The 11,845-nt window shown below is 43.4% G+C and overlaps 2 protein-coding genes across 3 annotated transcripts in view; one reads left to right on the top strand and one right to left on the bottom strand.

Annotated features, from left to right (window-relative positions):
* The window catches only part of sgta (small glutamine rich tetratricopeptide repeat co-chaperone alpha), a 10,541-nt gene extending 9,716 nt beyond the window's left edge, over nucleotides 1–825 (bottom strand). The window contains exon 1 of the mRNA XM_069679181.1: nucleotides 727–825. The gene's annotated coding sequence lies outside the window, so the exon portion shown is untranslated. The remainder of the gene's footprint in view (nucleotides 1–726) is intronic.
* An 866-nt stretch (nucleotides 826–1,691) lies between these two features.
* thop1 (thimet oligopeptidase 1) lies at nucleotides 1,692–9,938 on the top strand. Of its 2 annotated transcripts, none has more exons than XM_069679193.1 (14): nucleotides 1,692–1,754; nucleotides 3,026–3,232; nucleotides 5,274–5,422; nucleotides 5,639–5,743; nucleotides 6,100–6,202; nucleotides 6,450–6,607; nucleotides 6,747–6,882; nucleotides 7,122–7,264; nucleotides 7,494–7,717; nucleotides 7,836–8,037; nucleotides 8,685–8,871; nucleotides 8,945–9,073; nucleotides 9,218–9,354; nucleotides 9,652–9,938. In XM_069679193.1, the coding sequence occupies exons 1-14, from the start codon at nucleotides 1,742–1,744 to the stop codon at nucleotides 9,811–9,813; spliced, it is 2,055 nt and encodes a 684-aa protein (XP_069535294.1). In that variant the 5' UTR covers nucleotides 1,692–1,741; the 3' UTR covers nucleotides 9,814–9,938. The 2 variants fall into 2 exon arrangements, with proteins under 2 accessions (XP_069535294.1, XP_069535293.1); XM_069679192.1 differs by having other exon boundaries at nucleotides 5,636–5,743.
* Nucleotides 9,939–11,845: the final 1,907 nt, after the last annotated feature.

The raw sequence follows: 11,845 nt of genomic DNA, 5'->3' as shown, positions 1-11,845 counted from the left end.
TTTCCACAATGTTAGTTGATTGCTGTTAGCTTAGCTGTCTAGCATAAAAACAAAATTTCAAAACAGCGTACTTTCCAGACATTTCACCTTTATGTAACGTAACTTGCAGTGTAGTTTATAACCCCCCCCGCCCCAAACCAAAAAAATCTGAATATTGCTACTTTGCTTTTCGGCATTGAAATGTATAGGTTAAGATTACATTTTGTAGCATGGGAGAAATTAAGGTTTCTTGTAAGAGAATTCGGTGTTTACTTGAGTCATCGGGCAGTGACTCATCTTAACAGAATGTCACTTGAACATCTTATTTCTCCGTTCTACGATCGTCCCTAACATTACCTACTGCTTTTGTCTTACATTAAATCCCAAAAGGTTAATAAAGAGAAAACACTAACAAACCTGCTACTAAATCCTGTAATTGTATTACTTTAACAGTTACTTGGTGTTTGAAACGTATGCCGATCTGAACTTTGGTTATTGACAGTTCATCAAATGTCTTATCTTTTGTTGTAACCGGCTTGAAGTATAACTCAGTAGCAAGGTCAGTTTGAATTGCAAGAGATCTGGAAGGAGCTCGGCGTGACGTGTTCTCCAAACCACAACGGCACGATGTCAGCGGCTAGCTAGTTGAGCTCATCACATCCCGTTAACGAAAACGGTAATTCCGTATATAGTAAACTACCATGCTATCAAATCTAACATGATGAAATAGTAATGTGTATTTCCTACCAGCTGTCTCTGTACTTCAGGCAAAGATTAGCCCGCTAATGATAAGTTGACGTTAGCCCCGCACCTTCGAGAAGTCGTAGCCGTCACTCTGCTAGCTAATTCGAATGTCGCTAAAATATGACGTCATGATAAGGCGCGGATTTGGTCCAGTTGATATCAGGCGTCAAGTTAGCAGCAAAAGCAGGAAAACACCGGTAATTTGGCAAAATCCCCTTCAAGATAAGGTCATTAAAAAGTGAAACTCTTAAGGCTACTCTTAATCACAGTTCATGTATGATAAAATAAGACGCGATGACCAGCTGGTAAATACATATTAGATCAGCTTAAGAAACAGACAAGATAAAGATGCAAAATGCATGGAATTTATTGCCCCATGTATGTATTATTTCTTCGGTTGTAATATTTTTACTAAAATAGTTTATTCCAAAGAGTTTATCTAGCATATACAGTATGCAATATATTTAATATGTTCAACAAGATGAAAGAAAATATATAATTTGTCAATTGCAATTGACAATATATTATATAATATATCTGTTAATATATTAACTACACAGTACAGGAATTATGTGCAGTATCTTTTTCTTCCTCCTTTTTTATTATGAGAAAAAGAAGTAAGGCACTAATATATTTAGATACAAACACGCAGACCTTCTACTTGATAATGGAAACCGTCCCAGTTTGCCCTGTTTAAAAGTGTAACTGATACAAACTTTTATCAGAATCAGAAATCACTATCACAAGTATTTCATTGTTCCTGGGCATCAGAAACTAATAATAACTTTGATTTAGTTGTTTTATGGAGTTAGTGAACTGAGAATAATTTCAATAACTTCGGGAATGATAATGGTAACAGATTAATTAATGTATATTTGACTTTACTCGTCAGGGCTTTATTTTGAAATGCGTGGCCGGACGTGTAGGGTTTTTTTTGTAGTTGTTTTAATCCTTCTCTGCAGAGCTCTCTGACAGTTAACCATACGGACCTAACGAACCTTCATTCAATACCTGAACTATGGGGCCGACAGGTGAGAAATGTTCTTGTCTTTTTAATGAAATGTAAAAATTTTAATGTGAAATCAGTTCTATGGGCACTATGTTTTCTGTCTGACTTTCTCTGCGATCATTTTGAGTTTAGTAGCTTTGATCTGTTTTAGCTAACGTCATTCTGACTGCTAACGTATTAGCAGCTGTGCTGCAGGCTAAAACCTGAGACAGTTACATAAAATTAACCAGAAAATCGATTTTAGGTTAGTTCAATCGATTCAAAGTACAACAACTAAGGCAAAGCTGGTGTGTTTTCATGGTGGCTCGTTTCTCTGCAGTTCTGGCTTTATTCTATCTCTTGTTTTGTGTAGCATGGTAGCTATTAGCTCACTCTGCTTATTCATTTAGCTATAACGGTTGAGCAATGTGCTGTTCAGTTAACAGGTAAAATACAGTTTCAACCTCAGACCTAAAGGATGGATTACAAATTGTGACACATTATCGATTACCAATGTCCCGAAGCTAACCGTCACACGTGTAGACATTTATAACAATGCGCCAAACACCGTTTAAAATTCTGTCAATTAAAACTTAAGAGCGACTGCAGCTTTGTATTTCACCGCGTTAAACAAAACTGAATACCTTTTATGAATTTTGATATTGTTTTCATGAATTCGGCACACCGTTGATCAATCAAACTCACCGATCCAACAATCTACAATTCATCTTTGTCTTCATAATATTATTAGCGTGTAAGTGCTCTACTTAGCTAGTCTTATGTTTAGTGTCTTCTGAAGGTGAAATGTTTTCTGGAGAAAATAATTCTATAAATCGAATAAGTCTCATTTTAAAAACAAACATATACAAGCCTATGCCTGCACCTCATCCTGACTGTGGTGGGAAATACCATTGCCCAAATACCACATTGAAGGACAACTTTTAGTTACTTAATTTGAGTGTTATCATTTCATGCAACTTCACTAGATTTATCTTACAACAACAACAATTATAAATTACACCTTAAAAATAGACATTTTACATGAATGTCACTAATAGAATGTGCATGTAGAATTTATAGTTTAATATATTAAATGATACTATATACGTCATATTTCTGCCATCCTGCCCCATGAGTACTTCATATTTTGACACTTTAATTAAAATATGATCATAATAATTTCTACTGTAGTTTTGAATGTAGGACTTTTAGTAAGTGCTTCTTTGTCAACATGTGTCATGTTTTTGGCCCTGCCTTGTAATCTCGCCATGTCCTGTCTTGGCTTACCTCACCTGTTCCTTCTTGTCGTCCTAGGTGAGGTGGTGTTTGGCAGCCTGGCGCCGGTCTGCTCCGAGAACCGGCTGCGTTGGGACCTGAGCCCCGAGCAGATCCAGCAGCTCTCTGAAGAGCTCATCACCAACACCAAGACGGTGTACGACCGGGTCGGCATGCTGGACCTCAACAGTGTCACCTTCGAGAACACGCTGAAGACCCTCGCTGATGTGGAGGTCGACTACACCGGTCAGTATCTACCTATCAGCAGGATTTATCCCCATCCTCGGATGCTGCAGTTTAAACAATAATTAAAAATACATCATACAGAGTCAGAGTTATTAAGAGCTTGAGAAGAACATTTGAAACAGCCATCCTGTAATGATGTAACGATGAATTATGAAGCATTTCTTCTGCCCTCAGTTTAAAGATGGATTTCCTTCCTCCCAGGCAGCCGTTGGTTTCAATTTCCAGAGTGAATGAATGTTACATCATTTTAGTGCAACAGCGCAGCTGAGGGCAAAGACTGTTTTGTCAGTGCGTTTATGGGCTCTCTGATATCTGCTGCTGACAAGTCGACTTCATATTCAATATTAAAGTCGAGCCTTTCTTACAGAAATGCAGCCCAAATAAAAACAATCAACAACCAATATGTATTGATCGGTGGGTCAGAAACTTTTATGATTACATCGGGCAATGACATTTAAAACGACAGATCCCAGCCTTCTTAATCAAACTAAGGTGCAAAATTAGAGTAGTAGTCAGGTGTGATCAATATTTGTGTCTTATTGTCAACTATTGTCAGATGCATTTCTAGCCAATCACGTGTTAGTCCGTCTCTAAATACTGTGTGACTTTACGTCTGTCTCTCTCAGCTCGCAGCCCATTGGTTCTTTCTGTAGAGCTTTAAAAGCACCTGAAGCGTTTCTCTTTTGAAACGTCTCAGTGTTTTCCTGAAACAGCTGCGCTCTGTAGCGAGTCTGAACAAGAGTAACAGGAAGAAAAAATAAACAACAACAACAAACTGTTTCATTATTTTGAAGCTCCTGTGAGTTTTTCTCTGGTTATGAGACAGACTGAAGTTAGTTCTCTGACTCTTTATGAGCTACAGAAGCAAACAGACCATCGGAGACAACACTGATTATTTCTCTACAGTTATTTTAATGCTGAAACAGCCGGGGGAGGGGGGTAGGTGTCAGACGAAGCGCTTACCTGCACGCTGCCTTTGTTTACATTTTACAGAGCAAACATTTAAAGTGAGTGACACATGTGACTGTTAAAGAAAGCAGGATCAGACTGTTTGTTAAAAAGCAAGATGTGGTCTTAATCATGAACAAAATCAGCAAAGAGGTACGAGGGACGGCTTTGTCCACAGGGGGCGCCAACATCAACACTCACCCAAAGTTCCTCACAGCAGCTTTAATGTTTGGTCCAGATATTTCGGCAGTTGACAGATGACGAACCTGAATGTAAAGAGGTCAAACACAGCATGAACCTGACAGCACGGTGCGCTCTGTCCTCCTTTGTGCGCTCTGCAGTGAAGCGCTGAGTCAGCAGAATCAGTTTGTGACGGTTCAGACTGATCAGCAGTTTGTAGTGAAAGCAGCTGAACCAGCCAACATTGCTACAATAGAGAGCAGAGGCTTTGTGTGGAGCTGAAAACAGGTGAAAACACCTGCAGCTCTCCTCTGCTGCTGCAGGATCTCTGAGTGTGTCATCAGTTCAGACTGACGTCTTTCAGTTCACAGCTGCCTGCTCGAGCCACACAAACAAAAGCTCCATGAGAAACATGAAGAAAGTGAAGAAGATTTGTTTGTGTCATTTCTATAGAATATTTTTTTGCTTGTGGCTGTGGATCAGAATAAAATTCAAGACGCTGTGATGGGAAATTTGTAGTTTTTGACATTTTAAATTGTAACTCAGAAGTGAAATCAAAATAAATATCAGGATATTAATGTAGAGCTGCAACGATTAACTGATTGATCGATGTAAGGAAAGTTAATCCACTAATATTTGAATAATAACAGGATCGTCTTTGTGATTTTTCAAGGATGAATGTCAAAAATAATGAGTTTTGAACAATTCTGCAATTACAAGACATGACTTTGGGCTCTCTGGAGGTGTGGTCTTTCTCACATTTATAGACGTTTATAATCTATTGTTGTAGATTATTATTAAAGATGAATTGATAATCCATCAAACTGACATTACTGTGGTCTCTCTCCTGTCTGACCCCGCCCCTCTTCCTTCTGACTCCACCCACCATCTGACCCCACCTCCTGGTTCTCAGTCCAGAGGAACATGCTGGACTTCCCGCAGCACGTGTCTCCGAGTAAGGAAGTCCGAGCGGCGAGCACCGACGCCGACAAGCGTCTGTCGGAGTTCGACGTGGAGATGAGCATGAGGGAGGACGTCTACCAGAGGATCGTTGCTCTGGAGGTGAGCTGATGGAGAAGAGCTGCCGTCCAATCAGCGGACAGATTGCTAGATGAATGGAGAGATGATTGATTGATAGGTCGGTCATCAGCTCCTGGTTCCTTCCTTCTGTTTTCACTTTGACATCAGACATCTGGCGTCTTCTCACCGCCAAACCCCTGTTTCAGTTTCTCAAAGGTTCCTGTTCTCCTGAAGTGTTTCTGTTTCTGTCTGCAGAAGAAAGTCGATGGTGACAGCCTCACTGCAGAGTCCAAGCGTTACATGGAGCGACTGATCAAACTGGGGAAGAGGAACGGCCTCCACCTGCCCACAGAGACGCAAGAGGTGGATGCTGCTTCCTGTTTTTAACACTCTCATGATTCTCTGTCCCTGTTTTAACTGTAGACCGGTGCTGAGTTTGCCCAAATCACAATCATCAGCGTCGTTCTTTTAGGTGATATAAAGGTAACAATAAAGTTTCTGAACATTTAGAGTCATCGTGTCAGTGTCAGAACAGCTGATACTGATCCGGATCAGGCCTGATCCAGATCCTGCAGATCAGCTCAGGACAACATGAGGAGCAACTTCTTCTTCTGCTTTGTTGTTGTTAGAAGTTCTAACAGATGATGTTCTTTTATTTTGAAGGTCTATTTTTATTATTAGAAATGATGTTTGACTCCACCTCGTCTCTCCTCACACAGGTGATCAAGACCATCAAGAAGAAGCTGAGTAACCTCTGCATCGACTTCAACAAGAACCTGAACGAGGACACGACCAGCCTGTCGTTCAGCAGAGACGAGCTGGGTGAGTCCGCCGCTCCGTGATTCTTCACACACCCTCACCTGCTCTCTCTCTCTCTCTCTCTCTCCCCCTCTCTCTCTCTCTCTCTCTCTCTCTCCCTCTCTCTCTCTCTCTCTCTCTCTCTCTCCCCCTCTCTCTCTCTCTCTCTCCCCCTCTCTCTCTCTCTCTCTCTCTCTCTCTCTCTCTCTCTCTCTCTCTCTCTCTCTCTCTCTCTCTCTCTCTGTGTGTAATAACACCTTGTTGTTTTCAGGCGGCCTGCCCGAGGACTTCCTGAGCTCTCTGGAGCAGGATGGAGAGAAACTGAAGGTCACCCTGAAGTATCCTCACTACTTTCCCACCATGAAGAAATGCTTTGTCCCTGAAACGCGCAGGAAGCTGGAGGAGGCGTTCAACTCCCGCTGCAAAGAGGTGAGACCTCCGTCATCCAATCAGCTGACAGCTCAGAGAGGAGGAAACTTTGTCCCTGAGTGGAAGTTGTTTTGGGCTTCTAATATTTTCTTGTAAAGGGTTAAATGTTCCTGTGTCTGACTGTTCTGTGCGTGCTCAGGAGAACTCGGTCATCCTGAAGGAGCTGGTGGAGCTTCGGGCTCAGAAATGCGCTCTGCTCGGCTTCACCACCCACTCTGACTTCGTCCTGGAGATGAACATGGCCAAGTCTGGAAGGAAGGTGGCCGGCTTCCTGGGTGAGCGATAATGTTACACATGCTTACATGACACCTGCAGAGAGAGCTGTGGGTGTTATGTAAATCCATCCACAGTGTCCATGAACCCTCAGTATCTCTATCTGTAGTTCAGTCCTGTGTTTTGGAAACATGTTGCCTTTTATTTCTCCTGCAGTGCAGCTCAAAGTGAAACCTGAGCTGAGGCTTGATACCTGCAGAGGAAACGTTCTCCTGACACTTTCTGTCTCTGGTGTTTTCAGAGGAGCTGGCCCGTAAGCTGAAGCCGCTGGGAGACGAAGAGCGCACGGTCATCCTCAAACTGAAGGAGAAGGAGTGTCAGAAGAGAAGTCTGCCTTTCAACGGAGAGCTGCACGCCTGGGACACGCGCTACTTCATGACCCAGGTAACAGCCGCACACCTTACATACCTGCTGATCATTTTCAGCAACCCCAGCATTTTGTGTTATCATTGTGTCTGCAGTGAATTCACATGTTTGAATTGGATCACCAGGTTGTTGAAAGAGAAATGACTTCTGTACTAACTCAACCAAAACATATATTAAAGAGTAGAACAATTCAGCTCTTTGCTTCTGTCTCCTTTCCTCCTCCTCCTCCTCCTCCTCCTCCTCTCAGGTGGAGGAGACTCAGTATGCTGTGGATCAGAACCTGTTGAAGGAGTATTTCCCGATGGAGGTGGTGACTCAGGGTCTGTTGGACATCTACCAGGAGCTGCTGGGTCTGACCTTTGAGTTGGTGAATGGAGCGTCCGTGTGGCACCCGGACGTCACTCTGTACTGCGTGAAGGACCGCAGCAGTGGTCAGGTGGTCGGACAGTTCTACCTGGACCTCTACCCCAGGTGAGGGCTCATGAGACGGGGTCACAGACGGGGTCACAGACGGGGTTACAGAGGGGGGTTACTCTTTAAGGTTTAATGTAAAGGAGGTGTCCTCAGTGTCTCCTCCTGTCCTGTGCAGGGAGGGGAAGTATGGCCATGCCGCCTGTTTCGGCCTGCAGCCCGGCTGTCTGTTGCCCGACGCCAGACGCCAGATGTCAGTAGCAGCCATGGTGGCTAACTTCAGCAAGCCGACAGCCGACGCTCCCTCTCTCCTGCAGCACGACGAGGTGGAGACGTACTTCCACGAGTTTGGACACGTCATGCACCAACTTTGCGCCGAGGTCAGCTGATAAACCTGAAGCTCAGACAATGCATGATGCACTTTCTCTCTGGAGGAGTTCTAAAGTACATTCTGGCCTTTTAAGATGTCCACTCTAGCATTGCATCGATACAGTTTCCAGTAATAATGGGGACAGGCATACCTGGGAAAGTCTTGATTTCAGATTTCAGACAGAAGCTTTGTGAAGTACATTGAATCAGCTGCAGCTCGTGAACTTCAGGGGTTTTCTCACTGTACGGGAATGTCAGTGAGAAACCTGCAGAAAGGTCCTAAAGTACATTCTGTTTTATTTTAAACCCTGTAAAGGCTGCAGTGTGATCTTTGTAGAGGCTTCTCAAAGCACTGCCATTAAAAGTTCAGTTTTTCCCTCAGATTGATTCGAAGTTACACAAATGTTGTGTGGGATCAGAGCTAATAATTCATAACACCGAAGTTACACAATAACACAAAATGCTACCTCATCTGTGCAGCAGTAACTCACATGTAGCCATGTAACGTCTGTGTGTGGTTAAAACAATCATCTTCCTCTGGAACACAAAGGTCTATCTCTGCAGGGATCCTTTCTGTCCTGTTGTCACACACTTAGAATAACGCTTAATGCTGTAAGCCCAGTGTGTTGGTTGGTTCTGAGTGTCGGTGTGTTTGCAGGCGGACTACGCCATGTTCAGTGGGACTCATGTGGAGCGGGACTTTGTGGAGGCTCCGTCTCAGATGTTGGAGAACTGGGTCTGGGAGAGGGAGCCTCTGCTGAGGATGTCCAAACACTACAAGACCAACAACCCCATCCCCGACGAGCTGCTTGACAAACTCATCAAGTCCCGCCTCGCCAACACTGGTGAGTACCGCACAGGAAGTAGTACTTTGGGGTCTGTTTCAGTGTTGCCATTGTAACGGTGACTCTCCTGCAGGCCTGTTTAACCTGAGGCAGATCGTCCTGGCTAAAGTGGACCAGGCTCTGCACACCAGGAACGGACTCGACCCGGCAGAGGAGTACGGACGTCTCTGTCAGGAAGTCCTGGGAATCCCTGCATCACCAGGTCATTGTAGTTTATTTGAACTCATCAGTTACAAGTTCATGATTCAAATATCTGCAGATACACTAGATGGGGCACCCTGGTTTGTTTCCAGAAAAATAATGTCTGTCTGTTTTCCCTCTCTGACCTTTGACCCTCTCTCTGCAGGGACCAACATGCCGGCGACCTTCGGGCACCTGGCAGGCGGTTACGATGCTCAGTACTACGGTTACCTGTGGAGCGAGGTGTTCTCCATGGACATGTTCTTCGCTCGCTTTAAACTGGAGGGAATCATGAACCCCAAGGTCAGAGGTCGCACAACAATCGAAACATTCAAACAATGTTCGCCACACATGAGGAGGAAATATAATCAATATATGATGTCATGACTGTAAACTGTAAACAAGTGTCTGATTAGGATTATTTAACAGCACATAACTTAAGTTTTTTGACATTGTGTATATTTTGGATTTATTTGGAAGCAGATAGAAACTCTTGGCTTTCAGAAACACAAGTATCAGAGCAACAGGGCCACCTAAGTTAAGATGTTCAGAGTAGATTGTGACTGACTGTGACACGCTGTCTCCTCATTGGTCCTCTAGGTTGGTCTGGATTACAGGAAGTTCATCCTGCGGCCCGGCGGCTCTGAGGACGCCTCTGAGATGTTGAGGAAGTTCCTCGGGCGCGAGCCAAAACAGGAAGCGTTCCTTCTGAGCAAAGGACTAATGGTGGAGCAGCAAACCAGCACACCGTGTCCCTGCTGACCAATCACAGCAGCCGGTTCTGCCCCACACCTACATGCACAGAGAACAAGGGACTGAGGTTTTCTAGAAAAAACTGTAAAATGTTGCTAAACAGGATTAAAAATGAGCAGTAAATAAAATGATTTGAGGTGACGTCCCGTGTGTCTGAGTACCTGATGTAACCTAAAAACATGAATTGATATCCGGGAGCAACCAATCAGCAGCCTGCTGGTGCTGTGTCCTGTGCTGCAGGTGTGTCCAGGTGCGCTCTGAGGAGGCGGCAGTTTATTTTCTCAGTAAGTATATTTCATTAAAAGCCTATTTTAGCTCGCCATGGTTAGCACCCCATCTAATGTCACAGCTGATGTGAATTATGGATGCTAATTTCTGACCAAGCTAGTGCTGCTGTTAGCTGATAGCTTAGTGTTTGCTAACCCCACGCTCCTCTCCAACTCCACCCTTGCATCCAAATATGGTCACTTCTGGTTCCAAAAATGTAAGATGGCGACGGACAAAGTGCTCCAGGCGGTAGCTACGAGACGACAGTCTCTGCAGCGTATGGACACATTTAGTGGTTTCATATCTGCCATATTGAAGCCGTTTGTTTTTGCCCACATTAGGACGTTCTGTTTGGAGTACATGAAGGCAGCGAGCAGAGTACACCAAGTGTCAGCAGAGATACAGAGGTGGTGTCTCAGCTGGAGTCTCTGATGTAACGTCCTCAGAGAGCTGCAGGACAACAGTTCTGCTTCATTAAAAACAGCCTGAAGGTAAAACTACTGAACAAACAGATTCACAGGACGGAGAGCAGCTTCAACATCATCACAACAACTCTCCTGCTGCTTCAGTGTGGGATAACATGACCTCATTTATTTTACTCGTTTAGCTCCAAATCCAGGTTAGAGAAAAGCCTGACAAATTAAACTTCATTTAAGATGCAGAATTGAGTTACTTCCTGTTTTTGCTCCAGAGATGTTCTTTTGACGTCTTCGATTCAAGAATTTCACCAGACAACATTATCCTCTGAGAAGGGGCCAGACTCCAGGCTCCTTCTTAGAGGATAATGTCTGTGGAAAACAATTTACACTGGATGTGAATTACATGGCTGTGAGAGGTCTCTTTAACAATATATCATAAATATGACAAATATACCATAACTTGTTAATGAGTGAACATATTCAACAATGTTATTGGTACAATCTTTGACTTGTTTCAGTCACGTTTTAATTAATTTATTTTTTTACTTTGATGACATTCTTGTGATCTCTTTTTCAACAACCAAACTGTATGCTTTAACCTTATTAACCAGATAGTCCTCTAAATCTTAAGGGATAAAGGTTGGGTTTATTAATGACCGTTAAATCAGCTACATGGTCTCAAATGATGCACGTGATACACGTAGAATAAGTGTTGTATTATTGGTAAGGGCGATGAATCATCACCTGTAACTGTGATGTCAGAGGTTTGTAGCAGGTGTCCTCCAGCTCGACAGTAGCTTTGTTATCCTCATTTTCATCATCCTCGCCTTCGTCTTCAGTGTAATTAGCACCGAGCTGCAGCTGTGAGCGACGGCCCTCAGGGGCCCCAGACTCCCACAGGCCCTTCTTACTAAACACTCAGGTGAGTTGAACACTGAGCAGGTGAACCGAGCTGGTACAACATGTGTAGTTTCCAGTCTAGCAGGTCTTGTTTATTTTATGGTATTTAACATTATGTCAGAGATTCATCTCTCTGTGAACACTACAGATACAGGTCAGGTAATTGATTTCTGTGTAAACAAAGAAAATTGTGCAAGAAATATAATGTAAACCTGATAGAGTGAAAATCAATCATTTTATTTGTATAGCTCCAAATCATAACCAGGGTTATCTCGAGACACTTTACAGAAAGAGCAGGTCTAGACCGACTCTTTGTTAAGTTATTTAAAGAGAGGCCCAACATGAATCACCATGAGTAGCACTTAGCAGCATTCGGCACATTGGCAGAACAACTTCCTTTAACAGGCAGAAACCTCGAGCAGAACCAGACTCATGTTGAACAGCCATCTGAAGAG

This window comes from Semicossyphus pulcher, unplaced genomic scaffold, assembly GCF_022749685.1.
Source record: "Semicossyphus pulcher isolate SPU_LCO1_2020_fin unplaced genomic scaffold, fSemPul1.0.p SCAF_37, whole genome shotgun sequence".
Lineage (NCBI taxonomy): Eukaryota > Metazoa > Chordata > Actinopteri > Labriformes > Labridae > Semicossyphus > Semicossyphus pulcher.
The sequence above is the reverse complement of the archived record's forward strand: the minus strand, read 5'-3'. Positions and strand labels throughout refer to the sequence as shown.

What these genes read in the sequence shown, in the direction of transcription:
- thop1 (XM_069679192.1), top strand. An exon ending in AGAGGATCGTTGCTCTGGAG is followed by an intron (nt 5,423 to 5,635) that starts GTGAGCTGATGG and finishes TTCTGTCTGCAG; the next exon opens with AAGAAAGTCGATGGTGACAG. An exon ending in GAAGGTGGCCGGCTTCCTGG is followed by an intron (nt 6,883 to 7,121) that starts GTGAGCGATAAT and finishes TGGTGTTTTCAG; the next exon opens with AGGAGCTGGCCCGTAAGCTG.